Consider the following 20,431-nt stretch of genomic DNA (forward strand, 5'->3'; position numbering starts at 1 on the left):
TGAATTCTTACTTATTTTTTTATAAGTAAGTATGACACACAGCAGAATGTAACAAGTTGGAAGAAATAAGCCAAGAGAAAATGTATCAGGTGTATTGTCAATTGTTGCTTAATCCTCTTGAGCTCCCATTTAGAAACATACAATGATAGAAAGTAGTTGTATATTGGCAGTACTTGAGGGAGTATGATTTGTTTTCCACAGATGTAGTTGGGCAACAGATAAATTCAATGAGCTAACACTCTCTCCTAAAGAGCATGAGTTGCAGGACTCAGTAATGGGAGAAAGGGGCAAAAAGGAGAAATGCCAAATTTAAGGATTCGGACTTAAGTTCAAAAGAGAAGGGTGAACTTTGTTTCTGAAGTACAACTTGAAAAGTGTTCAATATCTTTCTACAAGACTTGGCAGAAATATCAAACAGATCTTGAAGTGGTGCATTTTGCTTTTTACAGATTTTTGGCATTTATAGGTTTGACTTTTTAAGGAACTGTCAGATAATTTATTGTTTCAAGTTTGTGGGGGCTGGGGGGATTTGTCACCATCTGATGACTTGTTAACATCCTTAAGAGGTTGCACATAATGTTGATACCTCATTAGAAAAGAATGACTCTATGGAATGCTGCAGATAGAATGTACTACGAGAGGCTTCATTTCTCCCTGCTTTCATATTTTATGCCTCCAGAAAGCATCTAAAACCACAGTCTTCCAAACTCGTATGTCGAAGATCCCCATAGGATGTGTGCAATCATCTTACTGCCTTAAACAAAAAACCAGGTTACCTGGGACCTAACCAAACCATTTTATGATTATGTTGCAAACTTTCCAAAATGATATCAGTTACAAAAACCCTGAATTCAAAACAACAGACACATATTTCTGTATTTATTTGTACATACAAATATGAGATGTCTAGGAAGTGATGACAAAATTGACCTCACGTGTGTCGTAGATCTTGCTGTGAGGGTCACTGCTGCCACACTTGCCATAACAGACATCTGGGAAAGAATGTTTTTGATAAGTCTCAAGGATAACCAAATACTTGTTATAAATGAGTCCTCAAAGTAATTGTAGCTGTGCAGTTGGGGCTAAGAAGTGGTCAGTCTGTCCCAAGTATTATGTATTTCTGTGAAGCTTTTAACATTACACTGTATACAGTATTACAGTACAGACTGGAAACGGTTCCTTGAGTTGTATCCCTCTTCAATAGCTTTTAACTTTGGCATGGTTGTGAGAAAGAAAATCACCAGATGTTATGTAATGTTTATGTAACCAAGCAAACTATCAAATGAGTTTCCAAAACTATATCTTTTCTTTCTTTACTAAGATATGGTTGGATGTATAAAAAGCATAGCTAAGTACAAGTGACATGCATATGTGGCACTTATCTGTCGCTTTAATACTAACTAATACTGAGTTTATAGTGTCCAGGCGACCACTTTTGGCAGGGTCCTTTCTTCGGGTCACAGTGGGGGTCAGGCTTGGCCATGAGGATGATTTTGTTAGAGTAGGTACCAGGTGGAGACCTAGGGATGAAGGAACTATCTCCTGTAAGGGAACATGTTTATCATTAAACTGCATGTGTTATCCATGAATAGGGAATGCTGCTCTCCAAACATGTAAAGGCCAATTGTGGTTGCACGATTTTGCTTGAATACAGCTAAACTGGGCATAAAACCAAACTGATTTTCTTTTTTGTTAGATTATAATGAGCAAACCATTGCAAAGGACCTGGGTCCCGTTCCTCAAAGCGATCATAGAGCTGATCGTAACTCCCATACTTTAACATAGACTTACGGCAGTCGTAGCGCTACGATCGCATTGAGGAACGGGGCCCTGACAATGTTCCAAAGACCTCACTGTGACTCACCAATAGGAAGTCCACTAGGTGGCTGAACAACAACAGCAATTTCTCCAGTTCCGGTCCCATTGTCGGATGTGTAGGAATAGCTAATTGTTCTCTTACCTGAAATATATTACAGAAGCAAATCAGTATTAAATGATCAAAAGATCTCCAAATTCTGACAGATCACTATTGTTCACCTACCGGTATATTTAACTTTGAGGCTGTGGGGAGAGAAAAAATAGACATAACAGCAAAGCATGGTTCAACACAACATGAAATCAAATACTTTGAGCAAATTCAGTTATGTTATTTGATTTTTATTTTATTTTTTGGGGCAACATCACCAATACTGAACATAATGTTTTAAGCGAACCAGAAGATAATCCAATTTAAAGAGAAAAAAACAAATGTCTCCAATGATGGAAATCCATTGACACTCAAATTAAGAATATGTGGTCATTTAATCTTTAAATGATGAAATATGTACCGGTACATATGTAAGTATGAAAGGTAATTGAGGTAGTCTAAATGAGCTTGACAGGCTCGCTGACTTGGTTGACACATGTCATAAGTTCCCAATTTTGCAGATCGATGCTTGTGCTGCTTATCACTTGATTGTCTGGTCCAGACTCGATTATTTTCCGACCGCCGCCATATAGCTGGAATATTGCTGAGTGCGGCGTAAAACTAAACTCACTCGATCACTCACTAAATGAGCTTGAAACAAAGCAATTTTTCACTATACCAATCACCAAAAGAATAAATATCATTTATCAGCAGGTTATGGACACAGATCCAGACTGAACACCCATGGATTGCTCTTTGTGAATCTATAATTGTCTTTCCAGGTTGATGACATCATGTCACTAAAGCCAATATAGGTAGTATAGGTTTTCGGACGACACTGATTACTCTCCCTGTAACATAACCCTTGTAACTAATTGGATGATGGCTTGTGTTTAGATAAAGTTGTCTTTAATAAGTTACATGTTTCACAATGTTCATGTGATTATCAAGACAACAGATGTTCTTGGCATCCGAAACCCATAACATGATATATGCAATCATGTTGGTAGCAAGATTTATATCCTTTAGATACAGGTATTTGGCTTAAGCATGCTTTAAATGAGACATGATCTATTTCTGACAAATGGCAAACATACCTTGAGGTGCCACAGGTGGTTTCACTGAGAGCTGTGTGATTTTGGCATCACCATCGTCAAAGATTGGGCACACAGTGAGAAGTTCACAGAAGTAGAATGAATCTAAGTTAGCCCTTTAGAAGGAAGAAGACAGTTTGCAAAAGGACTTCAGGGTAATACAATATGACACCCTGAATTGAGTACAAACTTTCAATTCCCAAGATATTTTTATAGATTAAACTTCTTTGTAATTTCTCTCACAACGTTTCGAGACCATTCCAGGTCCCTTCATCAGTCCCCTTCATCAGTTCACCTGATGAAGGGACCTGGAATGGTCTCGAAACCTTGTGAGAGAAATTACAAAGAAGTTTAATCCATAAAAACATCTTGGACATCAATGTACAACTTCTAAATGCCACTGAAAGACATCAGACTTTCAATTGTTAGATCTGTCTTGCATAAGTCTCAAGATATTCATTCCAGCATCATGAGCTCAAGTCAAGTTTAATCAATATAAGACCAAATTCAGTCCTAATGCGGAAAATAATTTTTTTAAGTTATCTTTGGCGGTGATGGCTTTAGAACTCAACTCAATTCACTGTTACAGTACATTACAGTTGCATAAATTATGTCATAAATGTATTTCTTTATTGGAATAACTTTACGTAATTGACTAATTGCACATCTTATAAAAATTGATTTGGCATACAATAAACTTCAGGCCATCGCTGTTTTGTATATGGTCAAGGGGAGGTAACCGCTTTTCTTCCACAAGTTAACTCCCTTGCCCAGAGCTCCGCACACCGTCTCCCATAAAACTTCACACACGGCGTGTGACTGAATCAAAGGGAGGTAATCATGTCGAACAAAAAGGAGAGTTATGTCCCCTTACCTCAAAGGGAGGTAAGTCTGTTTGAGAAACACGATTAACAGTTACTTCCCTTTGACCAACGAAGCCGGCCTGGTGTGTCTTTTCTATGTAGTGTGTCATCTACGGAAAAGGTCAGGCGGATCCAAATGAACCTTAAATTAACACGTTTGGATATTTTCTTCCATTATGCCGCTCTGTTGGAGTTAAAATGGACGTGAGATGGAGAAAAATAATCATCGAAAAAGGTCACCTTGTAGCTGTAGTTGTTAAGTTGGTTATGGTCAAAGGGAGATAATCGTGTTTTACAAGAGTTAACTCCCTTGTCCCGAGCTCCGCACAACGTCTCCCATAAAACTTCACACACGGCATGTGCCCTGAAGGAAGGGGAGGTAATCATGTCATACAAATGAAGAGTTCTGTCCCCTCACATCAAAGGGAGGTAAGTCTGTTTGAGAAACACGATTAACAGTTACTTCCCTTCGACCATCAACGAAGCCGGCCTGGTGTGTCTTTTCTATGTAGTGTGTCATCTACGGAAAAAGTCAGGCGGATCCAAATGAACCTTAAATTAACACGTTTGGATATGTTCTTCCATTATGCCACTCTGTTGGAGTTAAAATGGACGTGACATGGAGAAAAGTAATCACTGAAAAAGGTCACCTTGTAGCCGTAGTTGTTAGGTTGGTTATGGTCAAAGGGAGATAATCGTGTTTTACAAGAGTTAACTCCCTTGTCCCGAGCTCCGCACAACGTCTCCCATAAAACTTCACACACGGCATGTGCCCTGAAGGAAGGGGAGGTAATCATGTCATACAAATGAAGAGTTCTGTCCCCTCACATCAAAGGGAGGTAAGTCTGTTTGAGAAACACGATTAACAGTTACTTCCCTTCGACCATCAACGAAGCCGGCCTGGTGTGTCTTTTCTATGTAGTGTGTCATCTACGGAAAAAGTCAGGCGGATCCAAATGAACCTTAAATTAACACGTTTGGATATGTTCTTCCATTATGCCACTCTGTTGGAGTTAAAATGGACGTGACATGGAGAAAAGTAATCACTGAAAAAGGTCACCTTGTAGCCGTAGTTGTTAGGTTGGTTATGGTCAAAGGGAGATAATCGTGTTTTACAAGAGTTAACTCCCTTGTCCCGAGCTCCGCACAACGTCTCCCATAAAACTTCACACACGGCATGTGCCCTGAACCAAGGGGAGGTAATCCTGTCATACAAATGAAGAGTTCTGTCCCCTTACCTCAAAGGGAGGTAAGTATGTTTAGTAAACGCGATTAACAGTTACTTCCCTTTGACCATCAACGAAGCCGGTCTTGCGTGTCCTTTCGATGTAATGTTTCATTTACGGAAAATGTCAGGTGGATCCAAATGAACATTAAATAATCACGTTTCTATCTTAATGCGACTTTCTTGGAGTTAGAAATGGATGAAAAAGGTCACCTTGTAGCCAGTAGCTGTTGTAATGAAAAGAAAGTTATCGTGTTTGTACAAGAGTTAACTCCCTTGCCGTTTCGCATTAAACTTCACACACTGCGTGTGCCCGATCCATGAAGAGTTATGTCCCTTACCCCGAAAGGCGGTAAGGTTGCAGCCTGGTTCCCTGTTCCCTGTCGGAGCGTTAGCGCAGGCGCAACAGACCCAGGGAACCAGGCTGGTAAGGTTGTTTCGCAAATGTTAACATGATTTACAGTTACTTCCCTTTGACCGTCAATGGCACAAATCGCCAACTTCAATGACTTTTACGGGTGCAGTGCGTAAGTTACGGAATGGGCCAGATGGCCCGAAACAAAATTGAAATTGTAATTTGTAGCAAATGAAAGCATGCCAGTGATCACTCGGCATACATTTTGTTGTCTACAAAATTGTTAAAATTGTGCATGAAACCGTTGAGTTGTCTCCCTTGTCTCCATGACCCGAACAAGCTCCTTCTATACGAGTGACACCTATACTGTAGGGTTTGGATTGGTAACCCGGATACCCGGGACGGGTGGGTAATGAGTTGGACCCGGGTACCCGTTATGATCATGTGACTCATAGATTAAACAATGTAATATATATATCATTCTTTCATGATTAAAAGAATGTTTTGTCTTTTAAGATTTAAACATAATTTACAGTCACTTCATTTGAATATAATAAATGGGTTCGATATTTTAGCCTCCGAGCTGAAGAATATACTGTCATTTCAAATTTGATGTCAGGAATTAACATAACGGGTATCCGGGTAAGGTAGGGTAATAGGGTGTAGGGTACCCATGTCGACCCGTCCCAGCCCTAACCTACTGTATTTTACTAGTGCCATTGAGGCCACTGAAACTGAATGGGCATTTGATGTATGAGGTACGGTAGTACATAAATTTATCCGAGGTAGGTAAGCTGGAAATGCTAACCCTCGTTCTGATGAGCACAAAGGTCACATATACGCACTCACACATGCACACACATACTGCATATACATTTTCCTCCATCTCGACCAGACTGATAATGTCAAAGCACAAACGATAGCCTAGTGGTTCAGGGGCGGTTCCAGCTTTTATAGAAAGGAAGTGTGTGTGTGTGTGTGTGTGTGTGTGTGAAGAGAGAGAGAGAGAGAGAGAGATGGGGGGTGAGGTGTTGCAGTTTATTTTCACCCGTTTTCGCGCGAAATCCTTCGGGACAAATGGGGGATGGGGGTAGGGTGCGCTCTCTCTCACTCGATACTATATATGATGATTTAACACAACCTACTAAAAGTTATATTCAAAGATATGAATCCGGTCGTGAAAACCGGTCTTCAGCGACCCATGCTTGTCGTAAAGTGCGAGTAACAGGGTCGGGTGGTCAAACTCGATGACTTGGTTGCTGTTTATCACTGGATTGTCTGGTAAAGACTTTACAGACTGCCGTCATATAGCTGGAATATTACTCAGGGCGGCGTTAAACAGCAAACCAATCAACCAACTTTGTATTTAGAGTTGCAAAGATCCAAAAGGGTGGAAGGAATTTAGACATATTCTAGCTATAACTCTACGACTGTTGAACTGTTCTTTCACAAACAAAATTAACCTCTCACATTTGAAATTATACATTCACATTTAGAGATATTCTGTGGAAAGGTAGAGGGAGCATAGACCTAGCTCTGTTAACTTCGTCTAACAACACATCGTACATAGCTGTTGTGTAACCATCCCTCAGCACCTTTCCTTCCACCCACACACTGATACCGTGTATGGTTTGATTTCACTCACTTCACAAAGAGTTGAGTAAACTCCTGGATACCAGCAAAGTTGCAGAGGCGTCCACACATGGCAGCCTGTCCCTTGTCGCTGAGGGCTCCACACAGTTCAGTACAGGAACCAATAACACCACTGTCTGAGAGAAACAAGTTTCATGTGGGAATCCTAAACTAAACCGCAGTTGCTATTTGGCAATGGCATGTATACACACGTAATTCCAAAAGAGGTAGTACACATTTGCCAAACGTTACTGTGATTTCTTGATGAATGAACAGTAAAAGTCATCACATCACATCACATCACACCAACAATTGCATTTGGGGACTTTCGATACGATGCGTTGCGATCATTTTCGGGCTTTGTTAGAAGATGTAGTTAAGGTACAAACATGGTACATAAATCTTGCAGATAGTTGTATTTTCATTTGAAATTTTAGGCACATTTGTGTATTTGGTCATTTCGGGAGTTCAACATTAGAAAGAAATAACTAGATGATATCCACAACAAGACAATTCATAACTTTCATGCTGATATTTTAACGTTTTCTGCGACAATACAATTTGACCTTCCCAATCACCTAAATGGTCCTTATCCTGCCACTGTTGTTCCATGTCAAACTGGGTGCTGGTGTACAAAACAACCTTAGACTACCTTAAGTCTATGTTAAGGTATTGGAGTTACGGTCTTCTTAGCGCTAAGATCGCTTTGTACAACGACACGCTGATGTACATCTCTTATAAAGTAGAATTTAGCAAGATATTTCACACAAACTGTGTGAAGAAAACAAATATGCTGAAACATACAGATTCTGGGTATGTTTAAAGTTTGACTCCTTTTTAATAATCCTCTAGATCCATCTCGACAGTGATCCTTTTTTTATCTAATACAAATGGAGTGATCCGTGAATTATCACTGAATATGATCACGGTAATGTTTGGCTTTGAGTATATATAGATTAGTAACACATATTCATTAACGTCTTAATGGTCGACTGGCCTGACCAGAAAGAGAAAGATCGGTGGTTCAATCATACTGGAGGCGTCAGGAGATGGTACTTGTTGTTACTCCGCCAGGCTCAGCATTAGGCTCGGCTTGGAGTCGGTATTGCTCTATCAGGCTGATCATTTCAAAGTACAATAATCGGAGGTAACTTACATATATCCCTAAACTATTGTATTGCTTGTTATCGTTATATGCGACACATTTTGGTCCAAATGTACTGTATATGTTGAGGTTTCTTTAAGCTGCACTTGAACAAGTGTAACAGTATGTAGCAGCCCTTACTGAGAATGACGTTGAGAAGGTCAGCACCGGCTTGTCTAGTGAACTGGACACACGTCTTGCACTTGATGGCTGTTCCAGCGAGCTGATCTCCCCCTCCGACTGGCTGGCTGCGGTCAGAGAAGCTGGGCAGACACTGAACCCCAACCAGAGCCGCCAGAAGTACTGTCACCCCCTATAACACGGCAAGAATAGTTTCTTCTTTCACAACATGACACATCAGGTATTAAAGACGCACGAATCTTTAACCTGTTTATAGCATGACGTTGACGGATGTACGGAGAAACATCACCGATTTTTAGCCATCCATTCACATAAATGTCACTCCTATTTTGCCTTATACATACCTGGGATTCTGTGTGGGCAGGTAATCAAGAATGGCTGTATTATATATACTATGTAACTTTGAGAACAATTTCAATATTTACTATAAGTCATGTATTCGTATTAGTCGTACCTTGCTCTACAGTGTACGTACTGAAACATTCATCATCAGATCTGAGGATTACTTGCCACCCAGCTGTAGGTTAGTGTTGCTACATGACTTCCGTGTGTTGACTTACGTGACATGTTCTATGAATGGGAGCGACACTGCCCTCTCCATAAACATAGAAATATCTTCTAAACAAAGAGTCGATTTTGTGATTCCGACAATATCCCAAGCATGTGTTTATGAATCACTATGATGTAGTGCTAATACAGTTGTTCGCTTATCCTACTTCACCGCTGTCGCCCATCGCAAACATATGCAAAGGCAAACCAATCGGTCATCTAGACAAACAAATGTAACTCACGGCACAAGTCAAAATAGCAAATTGAGTCAAAAACAACTATTGTCGCTGATGCGCCAAACCTGGAAACGCCCACCGTTTGTCTATAATAACACCTTTTCAACGAATTTATATGATTATCCTAGAGAACTGGCATTCTCTTTGTTAAATATTATTGACAATTCAAGCACTTCTGAACTTGACAATAGTGTTCCGTATTTACTGTACCAGTATGTTTCAGTGCTATGTTAGTACGGTAACCCAAATCTGAGATGCTCCCAAAATGCGACAATATGGCGTTGAAGTCTCACGAAACGTGGTTTATCTCCAACATCTGTCAAATCACACTTCAGAACGAGGACAACATACACTATCTCAGTGAATATATAATTTTATCACAACTATTCATCAAACACTAAAAGCGGCAAGAAGGGGGAATGAGCAAGTTTAATCGCAATTATTCAACTGTATTGAATAACATGCTTACTTGTATCATTTATGGAGTGTATATTTGTTTTTGAAAGCAATTAAAATGCATCATACTTTTCTATCAGTCTTAAATTCACGACCTCTTCACTTGTGAATAAGTAGCCATCACTTACTATTATTTCAAACAAAACATAAATCGTTAACGTGAGTTACCTTGCCGTTCATTGTATGTAAATCCGAGCTAGGTCTACAGCAAGGGAAAAAAACACTCGGCGAAGATTTTCCTTTATAAAGCCTGGTGTATGGGAACCCGGTCGGGACATTTATATATTACAGTATTGCTCCCCTGAATAGACATTCAAACAAATTCAAGCACTGCAACCTCTGTCTGTGTATGTCCCCCTGACCACCTGTCTCGTTCGCCATGCATATTTGCAGCATTTTCCCCGTAAGTCTATTAGTTAAGCATGCATGTGAAGCTCTTAACTCTGGTTGTCGGGTTGTCATACTCGTTGACTTGACATGTCATCGTGTCACACTTGCGAGGACCGTTTGGTAACGCTTGTGTGAAACCTCCCAACTTTTGGTCAACCGCTAAATATATGCCGAATGATCAGCGTGTATTGATTGATCAGGTAGCCATTTTTCGCAGGGTTCCTTTCTCTGGAGCCTGGTACCGTGGTGGTAGACTAAGGCTTAGTCTCTGAATATATATAATTTTGATAGTAACAAACAAGCCCATTTATATTGAAAAGGAGCCCTAGGGAGACCAGAGATTCAGAACCTGAGGAAATCTAGACTTGCTTTATTTAGGGCTTTAGCACTGCAAAGAGGGCTTGGCATTAGGGAAATCAATGTGGTTCAGGGACTGTGAGACAGACTACCGTGGTGGTGGTGGTGGTGGTGGTGGTTCCGGTGTAGCCATGAGCATTCTGCCGTTGCAGTTGGGCCCGGCGCTGACCTCTGGATGAGGAAACGATCCACACGGGTCTCTATCAAATGGTGATGATACTAAACGGTGAGTGTAGCCTGACCCGTCGGCGGCACCCTTCACACCAACACTTGAAACGGCAAGTTTAAATTAGTTACTACACCAGGCATCTTTTTGTCACTGATATCGTCAAAGTTCTTCCTTGAAAGCTCTACCAAGTCATTGAGTGTTATAACCCTGGTGAGTCGACGCAGATGGAGCAAGAAAGAAGCTTTTGGTAATGTTCCTAGAAGGAGCACTTACGTCAAAATTAAGAAATGTTGGCACCAAAGGCCATAGCTGATGGAATATTGCTCTACATAAAGGAATAATTAAGACATAACAAGTGAAGACTGTAAGTGACTGTCATGGATGGACGCAGATGAGTCAGTTCGGATGTAAAGATGTCCATGAGATACAGCTAGGGGCTTGAAACATCTGTACCGTGACATACTACCTAGATGAATGTCTTCCCTCCTCGAAATCAAACGTACCCTTGGTAACCGATGTCACGACGCATGTCAGTTGGCACTGCCTAATACAGTCTCCTACAGTAAAAACTAACTCCGTGGCGCCCCGTTTCTTTGTTCGCAGTTACTTTCGTGGTCTAATATCACTGGTCGGAACATTACGTTTAACATTTTCGACCGAATAATGTCACAGCTCGACTCAAAAATTCAACAGCAGTACGGCTACGTTCGGTAACTAAGCCTATGTCCACATTTGCACAATGCATCCGTGTAAAATGCAACTTTGTAAGAAATGCGTTTGTATTGATGAGTGCGGCGTTCAACAACATTCACTCTCATACCACCATGTAATGGTGATGACGCGTTTTACACGTCATCTGAAGCCCTTAAGGTTATCAAGCTGAAATGTGTGTGTTTGATTTCATAATCATGTGTGCACGCAAGCTCTCAATACCAGGTCTGTACATGGTAATTTGAAAATGTCCGCGACGTCAGCTTTATTGGATGTGTCAGTTTTGCCAATGTATCGTTGTTAACTGGATGTCTGCATCTTCTGAATACCTCTGAACACACTATGTGTTACTCGATGTTGATACGGGTATCATGGTTGTGTTTTGGATCTGAAGTTTGCAGTGTTTCGGCGACGGTTTTAAGCCTAGACACGTTTTGATTGCTTTTCTGATGTTTTTGTCTATTGTAATTTCCAAGCGTATACCCGGATATTTAGTTCTCCTTCCATCATACTGTCACATTATGGCACGAACCGTTCTTATCTAAGTATCGAAAGGTTAATTCGTGTGTAATGTATAATTAGATATTGACCTTTCTGTCAATCGATGGCCAGGTAATAGTACCAATATTATCGATGGACTAAGGCAGGTATTCAGTTCCTCGAGGTAAAGTAGGCTCATCCCCATTGTTACATCCTTACTTTCTAATAATTTCCTTCCCTGTCTGCATTCGTTAACGACAGCTGTAAATTGTGTCTATATAAAAGTGTGTATATATGTCATCGTATCCCAATTGCGTAGATTGATGCTCATGCTGTTGATCACTGGATTATCTGGTTCAGACTCGATTATATACAGACCGCCGTCATATTTACAGCTGGAATATTGCTGAGTGATGCGTTAAACAACAAATAAACTTTGTTCTTTTGTACTCTTTTAACTATTACATATGAAAGATTTGTGGTTAGACTTATGCGGAACACCAAATTCATTCTTAAAAAACTTGTGGTTAATTAATACCGAGCGATTAAAAGTTGCCAAAAAGTCGCCTGCTTCACTCTCGCCCGCCAACGAAACCACAGACAGGTTACGTAACTCTGTCGCCAGAGCACTGCAGTGACGTCATATGAGGAACGATTTTCAGTTAGTTGTATCAGGGAGACTATATAAGTTGTAGAGTATCCCTGGTTGTATAGAAAGTGTGTAGCATGCTCATCAACAAACAGCGTGTACATATATGACAGAGTATGATCGAGTGGCTGATAATCAGACATGACTACTAAAGGTTGAAAATGTCTTTTGTTATTAATGTGAATGTCCATAACGTAATGAGTTGCAATCTTTTGGGTCTTGTGGAAAGACCGGTTGCCCGGGGAGCGTGATGTGGTGTTACTGTCCTCGGTGGCTTCATTCCCATACTTCAAGCTCTCGGCACTCAAGGGGTAAAACAAAGAGAGGTCGACTCAGAGTCAGTATACGTTGTCCGTGTGACGTATTCATGCTGAACCCGTCATGGTAGTGTAACACTTAGTCTGTCTCACAGTCCCTGAATCACATTAATTTCCCTACTGCCAAGCCCTCTCTGCAGTGCTAAAGCCCTAAATAAAGCAAGTCTAGATTTCCTCAGGTTCAGGTCTGAATCTCTGGTCTCCCCGGGGCTCCTTTTCAATATAAATGGGCTTGTTTGTTACTATCAAAATTATATATATTCAGAGACTAAGCCTTAGTCTATGTAACACTATAAAACCTTCTCCAAGAAGCCACACGTGCAATGATATCTTGAACATGACGTTTTAACCCTTCTCGCCCCACCCTTATGTTTCAACTATGGCGGCCATATAGAAATAGTAGGCTATTTGTATAATCTGTGATTATGAACGCTGAGTGTACGCAAAATACTACTCTACAACAAGATACTGATGTGAAAGAAGATTACCTTGGCACATTTTGTTCACTTTTGCATGACCTTGTTTTCTCAACTTAACTTGTACTTCAATATTGCAGAGTATCAGGGGAGTTTACATAAGCATTTGGTTCTTGTACAAAATCATACGTAAGAACGAAAGGTTTGTTTACACATGTATTCAACCATACAACAATGTCTAGGCAGAGATGACGAACGTGGTGTTGCGCATGTCGTAGATCTTGCTGTGTGGGAAATTGGCTCCACATCTGCCATTGCAGATACCTGGAAAACGATATAATGGTAAGTAAGCCGATAGATTAACTGTTATTCAGAATTAAATAAATACTGTTTAAAATCGAGTTATCGACAAAACACACTTAAAATGTCATCCACGTAATGCCAAATAGGCCTATCTGACAGCGATATCTTAAACCACACACTTGCAGTTTAATTTGATGTAAATTAGAAACAAACATAACACTAACGGGTCCATAAGATACACATGCACGGTATGACTCTAAATGCTACATAATAGACTGTTTTTAATATAAAATGCTACATAACAGACTGTTCATGAATATAAAATGCTACATAATAGATTGTTTATGAATATAATCTGCAACATAACAGACTGTTTATGAATATATAATAGGAATATGCAGTAAGCCTCACGTCTTGTTTGAGTGAGTATTCTTTTTACGCCGCTTTTTGGCAATATTCCAGTAATATGAAGGCAGAGAACACTCGAAATGAGATGTACCTAGACAGGGAATCGAACCTGGGTACTTGGCATGATGAACGCTTTAACTACTATGCTAAACTAACGTTTAAACTGCATCGACACAACTGATAACCTAATGTTAAGGGTATAAATAAGAATTATGGTATCTTGTACACTCACCCAGAAATAGTGTGTAGTTTCCAGGAACCCACTTTTCACATGCTTCCTTGTTAGGATCACAGGGTCGACGGGGGATAGTCGTGAGGGTAACACTGTTGCGGTAAGTGCCTGGCGGAGACTTCGGGATGAGGACACTATCGTCTGTGAAGGGAGAGTCGCTAATGAGACTGAACAGCGTTTCAGGTATTTCAACACACACAACTAAAGGTGGAAGAAGTAGCGTAGGACATATAAGTTTGTTGATTAAGGTGAACCCAACAAGCTTCAGTATCGTCAGTACTGACCTGGCAAACCAAAGGCTGTAACAGAGTGGGCAACGAGTATGAACTTGAGTATGAAAAATCGCAATCAGTCAGGTCACAGGTCTCCCAGTCCTTGTTATGACAATATTATCCCTCAGGGGACCCAGTGAAGGAGGTTAATATTAAATGATTGGTGACACCGAAAGTCAACGATTCGGTGTTTCTTACACATCATGGAACTTTACGTATTTCATTGTACATGTTTAGTAACAACAGTAAAGCTACTGTATAATACAGTATGACTTACCAATGTGATAACCATCAATTGTCTCAACAAGCAGGACAGCTTCCCCTGTTCCGGTTCCCTTATTGGAGGTGTAGGAATAGCTTATTGTTCTCTTGCCTGTAACAATTCCATACACAAATCAGTTGGCCTATTTATGGTTTCATATCGTTACATAATGTTCACTTTCAGGCAGCCCTTTGACAATCTGACATATGTTTGTATCACTACGTCCCCAGTCATGGCGTATACAATCCCCGAAGTATTAGAGATGTCATATACAGTGATTATCTACTGCAGTCTGGCCTTGTGGACCCCTAAATGGTTTGATGAAATATACACATGGAAAGAAGTATCGCACCGCCCCATATTTTTCATAGTATTAATATACTACTCACACTTTGCTAAGGATCACAAAAATTCGCAACTTTACTTAAACGTAGATTTATAATTTGAAATTGTATCCATTTAAAACTAGATAACTAATGCTATGGTAACACATCTTTAGGAAAACGGCCACTTTAAGCTAACCGTATGTACACGATACATGAGTAACCATAAAAAAAGTTTTCATGGCACCAATCAACCATTTTTGCAAATCATGGAACGAGTCACTGACAAGTACACAACACCTGTCAATAGCAGGTATGGGATCCACAAGATGCAATGACATACTGAAACCTAGGATCCATGCTTACAATAGGCTTAGATATTTAAATCAAATGTGACCCCACATCATAGTTTTCTGTTGAATCAATGATTTGATCCTTAGCAAACTGTGAATAGTATATATGTTACCATTAACCACAGCAAGGGAACTTACCTTTAACTAACTATCAAAGTACACTGACCCTCCAGGAATCATTAAATGCCAAATCTACAACTGTCCTAGTGCTGATAACCATGTTCGTGTGACGTTAACAAATGCGGTTAGTTTCAAGATTCCGGCATACAGTCCTCACAGAATCACACACGTGTCAATAACTAAGTGATGAACCATTGTCCATTCATATTTCTTCTGATCGTCACAAGGTTCACAATCATGTGAGAGGCACCCCACACCATCAAAGAACCCCTGCCAAACGGTACTTGCTCCAAGATATTCCCTTGTGCATATGCAGTGTTTCTGCGGCGCCAAACATGTTTCATGAACAAATGAATCAACTTTTGTCCGACAAGTGGACCCTTTCCTATGACGTCAAATTACAGTGACGTCGAGCTTGACGTTGTGCTCTGGGGATAACGATGCACGTCTACCTCTATTTCGGACCGTTCTGTTTGACAGAGTGGAATCCAGTCTGTCTTTAACACGCCATTTGACATAAACGGATGAAATCTTGTGATTCTGAGGAAGGCTGTGTTCTCCCTTGAAGTTTTCACACGTGGTCGGCCTGAGTGATGCTGGTCCTTAACGTCATTAGTTTGCTGCTGTTTTCTGGCCAGTCGGCTGATAGTCGATGGGTGACACCAACATGTCTTGCAATTGTCCCCAATGACATGCCAGCATTCCGCTTATCAATAACTTGTCATCTTTGAGCAGTTGTCAGTTGACGAGCCCACGTATTTGCTAACAAAATCAAGTGAGTTTTCAAGTTATAGAGTTGTAAGAACAGTTTACTAAAACTGGATATTTGCTTATCGAAACCCTGAGCATACTCTTTAGGCACAATACCCAGCGCGCGTTCCCTACAACAGGGAATTGGTGACTGCCAAATATATAACTTTGAACAAAACAAATACCATTTCCCTAAATAACATCAAATGTGGTGAGATTATAAACTACTGAATGAGGTATGTAATCATCATGCACTGTTATACTAGACAAAGGTTTTCACTACGTACGGCGGAAAGGAATATAGTGCTGTCAGTGGACAGCCTTATCTAGCTCTGACAGTGGAGATCATACCTTGTGGGGCTATTGATGGGTCAATTGACAACTCTGTGATTTGGGCATCACCGTCGTCAAATCCGGGGCACAGGGTTATGAGTTCACAAAAATAGAAGGGGTTTGTGTCCGCCCTGAAATGATAATTACATCTATTGGGTATTCGACCACCAAAACACTTCGTTGATGCCCCTAAACGTTAGCCTGTATGAAATCGAGCCTTTTCCAACAAAGTCGTATTTTGATCATCGTCCCTTTTCGTCAAGTTACAATGACACTCGGTGAACCCATTCACGGAATCAGCAAGTACGAGCAGCAGCACTGACTACCTAGTGGACCTTCTTACTCTGAATGGGGACTATTGATTTGTATAGGGATCGCATGTCTTAATGTTTAGTTGCACCTTGTTCAAGTACAAAAACGTGAAGAAAAAACAAATTCTGATACCAATATTGCTTTAGGCTGGAATCGAAAGGACCAGCATATTTTAGAAACAATTGTAAAAGATCACAAACTGCATTGTCCTTTCTTTCAAGTCTATCTATAAACACTAACGTTACTGACTTCGCTTTAACATCCACACCTTATGCTTGCTGATATCGTTTAACTCACTTCTGGAAGTGTTTAGCAAATGCAACTAGACCAACAGATTTGCAGAGACGACCACACATGGGAGCCTGACTCTTGTCACGGAGCAACGCACACAGTTTTTCACAGGAGCCATGAGTACCGGTATCTGCAAGAAACATGTAGCAAGTTCTACACTGGATCCGATGGCATCATCGACATGTTACGTTTCTGTTCATCCAATATTGTGCTATCATATACTTGAATACTGTTAAACTTGTGATAAATTTGATAAAGGTATGTACAACTGGAAGAAATACCTTGTCAGAGCAAAATGATTTTTGTCGACCTCTGCAAACCAAACTCTCTGCCAAATAGTGTCCCCTCAAACATCCACAAGTTGTTTGATCGATTTTACAATATTCAAGGCCTTGGTAAGATTCCAACAGATTATATGGAAACATGTGTTCAAGACGTTGCCATTTTTAACGCATCATTGACATGGATTATGTGTGATGTAATTCACCATTATGTTACCATGTCGTTTTTTTCTGTTGAAAGATCTGCTTGTGTTTGCACGTGTTTGGGGTAGGATACACTCACCTGTCGTCTTCTTCTGTTGAAGGATCTGCTTGTGTTTGCACGTGTTTGGGGTAGGATACACTCACCTGTCGTCTTCTTCTGTTGAAGGATCTGCTTGTGTTTGCACGTGTTTGGGGTAGGATACACTCACCTGTCGTCGTCTTCTGTTGAAGGATCTGCTTGTGTTTGCACGTGTTTGGGGTAGGATACACTCACCTGTCGTCGTCTTCTGTTGAAAGACCTGCTTGTGTTTGCACGTGTTTGGGTTAGGATAAACTCACCTGTCGTCGTCTTCTGTTGAATGATCTGCTTGTCTTTCCACGTGTTTGGGGTAGGATACACTCACCTGTCGGCGAACACCTTGCGCCATCGCTATTTAATAGTGATTCATTAACACATGCTTAAGGTAAACTTGTCGTACAACCAACACTTCTTTTAGTAGATACATCTTATCATTATTGAAATGGCTTTAAATGTTCATGCAAATATTTACTTTAGACATACGTGTGCACAGAGCCTAAACAAACACAAATTGTCACCTGGCAGATGTTTCGCATCTCAGTCTCTGTTTGAATACGCACTGTCTTGTAGAAATTTGTCAAATGCAACATATGTTATGTTTGGGATTACACTTTCTCAGTAAATTACAGATTTTAGTACTTTTTGGAGGTTAAGTTCGGGATTCGAACCCTCAAACTCAGAGTAAGGCACCTAATCGCCAGCACAAAAAGTAAGCCATCTAACCCACATAGCCACATCGGCTTCCACACGAATGAAAGTCTGACAACAAATCTTCACGCGACTGGTAGTCCCAAAGTAAGCCATCTAACCCACTTAGCCACAGCGGCTTCCACACGAATGAAAGTCTGACAACAAATCTTCACGCGACTGGTAGTCCCTTGTTTATTAAGTCAGTGTAATCCAAAATATAACATGTGTTGCATTTCACAACTTCCTACAAGGCATTGTGTATTCATAGCTTCTGCAATGGAAGCCGTGCCAATTACAGAGAGGTACACAAATTACTCTGAGCATAAGACTCAACGTCCAAAAATCTAGAATCTGTACTTTGCTGAGTCTCTATTTGTTTTCAAATAATGGAAAATGTGGCGTTCTTGCAGGAAGATTTCATGTACCATCTTTGAATCAGCCTACAGCAGTGTTCAGAGGAGATGACATTGTCTAGACATTGTATACGTTGGACCCTTACTGAGAATGATGCCAAGGAGATCCACACCGACGTTTCTAGTAAAATGAATACATGTCTCGCACTTAACGGGAGTGCCAAGGGCTTCACTTCCGGTGATCTGGACTTCCTGTGTTTGGGCGTGATGGAAGAAACTAGGTAGACACTGGACCCCAACCAGAACCCCTAGGAATATCGTTACACCCTGCAACAAAGTCCATATCATTATAAACACTGAGTATCAAACAGATGCAAACTAGTGATGTAAATGAAAGTCATATGAGTGTCCATTCGACTGAGGTGTATTTAGTCTTGGGAGACATTTTCCCAGTGTGATTTTGATAACCATACATAGATCTTGGTCAAATAACCGATGCAAACATACAATTAATCATTTGTTTAAATGAACAAATTCGCCAAACAGTTCTCCCTTTTTAACTGTACTAAAAGACGGGAATACCATGATGGGATCATATTAAAATTTCCCCAGAACTTGTAGTTGATACACTGCCCAGGATTACGGTCTCAATCAGCCTTAGATCTCGTAACTTTCATCTTAAACTCCATCATTGTTCTCACATTATATGTCATCAGATTTTCATTCCATACACTTGGCCTAACAATGCTCCAAGTTTTTGAAGATATAGAAATAGTCATCTTGTTAATACACTCCTCATCCCCACCTCTCAAGTCCAGAATAATCAAATGTTTCCGCTTTAATTCAAAGTGACGTACTCAAGTCAGTCCCGGGTAGCAATTCCCTTCTTACCACAGCCCTCTTCCCACCGTTCAACCCAAACCAAACAAATAAAAGATGACGTATAAAACAAAACAAACGCATCCCCTACATATGTTGAAAGCACACATTACACACAGCAATACCTTCAATTAACCCTCTTTCCATGAAACTTGTACATGCATCTCTGTTTATGTCTGCATTAGCAACTGAATTTTTACTTCCAAAAAGACGCCCCGAGTAACAGAGGCTTCTTTCAGTTTACAATGAAGCTTAGCCGAGATAATCGATTTTGGTATCAGATGATGAACATGACATATACATATTTTGTACTTGAATTGAACAATATTAATTTTTCATTTGCAAATAGCCAAAGTAAGTTGATTTTGCAGGTAGCCAGTGATTATGTCATTATTTGGTATTTTTGTGGTCATGTTTCACGCAATCTGGATTTACATGGTAGCTGTGTGAAGTCGAGGCGGGTTGTAAGGTTATTCTGGGAAACAAAAATCAGCTTATCTCAGACATATGGCAAACCCACAAAGCTAAACGAGGGCATGCTTCGACACAGTGAACCTTATACTTTAATCATGTACTGTTTATCTAACAAACATACGTCACGCATTATTTTTCTAGCTTGCAAATAAAAACACCAAGCATTATATAAGACATTTTGGATGCAATTGTAATCTATTGTAAATAAATAAAACTTCGACATTTTTTTACCATTGTCCACCTTTGCATTGGAATCTTTACCGAACTGTTACAATGAATGAGGTCATCTTTTATAATTACGACGCATTTGATTAGACATGGAAAGAAGAAATTCAGTGTGTGAGTTACCTTGACGTTCATTGCAGGTAATATTCCACGCCGGATTTAGAGCCTTGAATGGATGCATTGCAAATATGCTCCTA

The 20,431-nt window shown here is 40.3% G+C and overlaps 2 protein-coding genes across 2 annotated transcripts; both read right to left on the reverse strand.

Moving 5' to 3' along the window:
• Positions 1-866: 866 nt before the first annotated feature.
• Positions 867-9,830, reverse strand: LOC124289712 (countin-3-like). Its single transcript, XM_046726343.1, has 7 exons — positions 9,770-9,830; positions 8,361-8,532; positions 7,089-7,212; positions 3,004-3,116; positions 1,865-1,960; positions 1,402-1,542; positions 867-992 (listed from the first exon to the last, which is right to left on the reverse strand). The coding sequence occupies exons 1-7, from the start codon at positions 9,779-9,781 to the stop codon at positions 907-909; spliced, it is 744 nt and encodes a 247-aa protein (XP_046582299.1). The 5' UTR covers positions 9,782-9,830; the 3' UTR covers positions 867-906.
• Positions 9,831-13,293: 3,463 nt separating this feature from the next.
• LOC124289715 (countin-3-like) lies at positions 13,294-20,400 on the reverse strand. Its single transcript, XM_046726345.1, has 7 exons — positions 20,358-20,400; positions 18,803-18,983; positions 17,056-17,179; positions 16,465-16,577; positions 14,583-14,678; positions 14,034-14,174; positions 13,294-13,414 (listed from the first exon to the last, which is right to left on the reverse strand). Exons 1-7 carry the CDS (start codon positions 20,367-20,369, stop codon positions 13,329-13,331), a joined length of 753 nt encoding a protein of 250 aa, XP_046582301.1. The 5' UTR covers positions 20,370-20,400; the 3' UTR covers positions 13,294-13,328.
• Positions 20,401-20,431: the final 31 nt, after the last annotated feature.

The sequence above is a fragment of the Haliotis rubra genome, unplaced genomic scaffold, assembly GCF_003918875.1.
Source record: "Haliotis rubra isolate DU_JTF1 unplaced genomic scaffold, ASM391887v1 Scf447, whole genome shotgun sequence".
In the NCBI taxonomy this organism is placed as follows: Eukaryota; Metazoa; Mollusca; class Gastropoda; order Lepetellida; family Haliotidae; genus Haliotis; species Haliotis rubra.

Excerpts from the sequence above, each read along its gene's own strand:
- LOC124289712 (XM_046726343.1), bottom strand. Across the intron at positions 1,961-3,003 it reads ACCACCTGTGGCACCTCAAG|GTAAGAGAACAATTAGCTAT; the intron begins GTATGTTTGCCA and ends AATATATTTCAG. Across the intron at positions 1,543-1,864 it reads ACCTAGTGGACTTCCTATTG|GAGATAGTTCCTTCATCCCT; the intron begins GTGAGTCACAGT and ends GTTCCCTTACAG.
- LOC124289715 (XM_046726345.1), bottom strand. Across the intron at positions 16,578-17,055 it reads TTTGCTAAACACTTCCAGAA|GGCGGACACAAACCCCTTCT; the intron begins GTGAGTTAAACG and ends TTATCATTTCAG. Across the intron at positions 13,415-14,033 it reads AAACTACACACTATTTCTGG|GTATCTGCAATGGCAGATGT; the intron begins GTGAGTGTACAA and ends ATCGTTTTCCAG.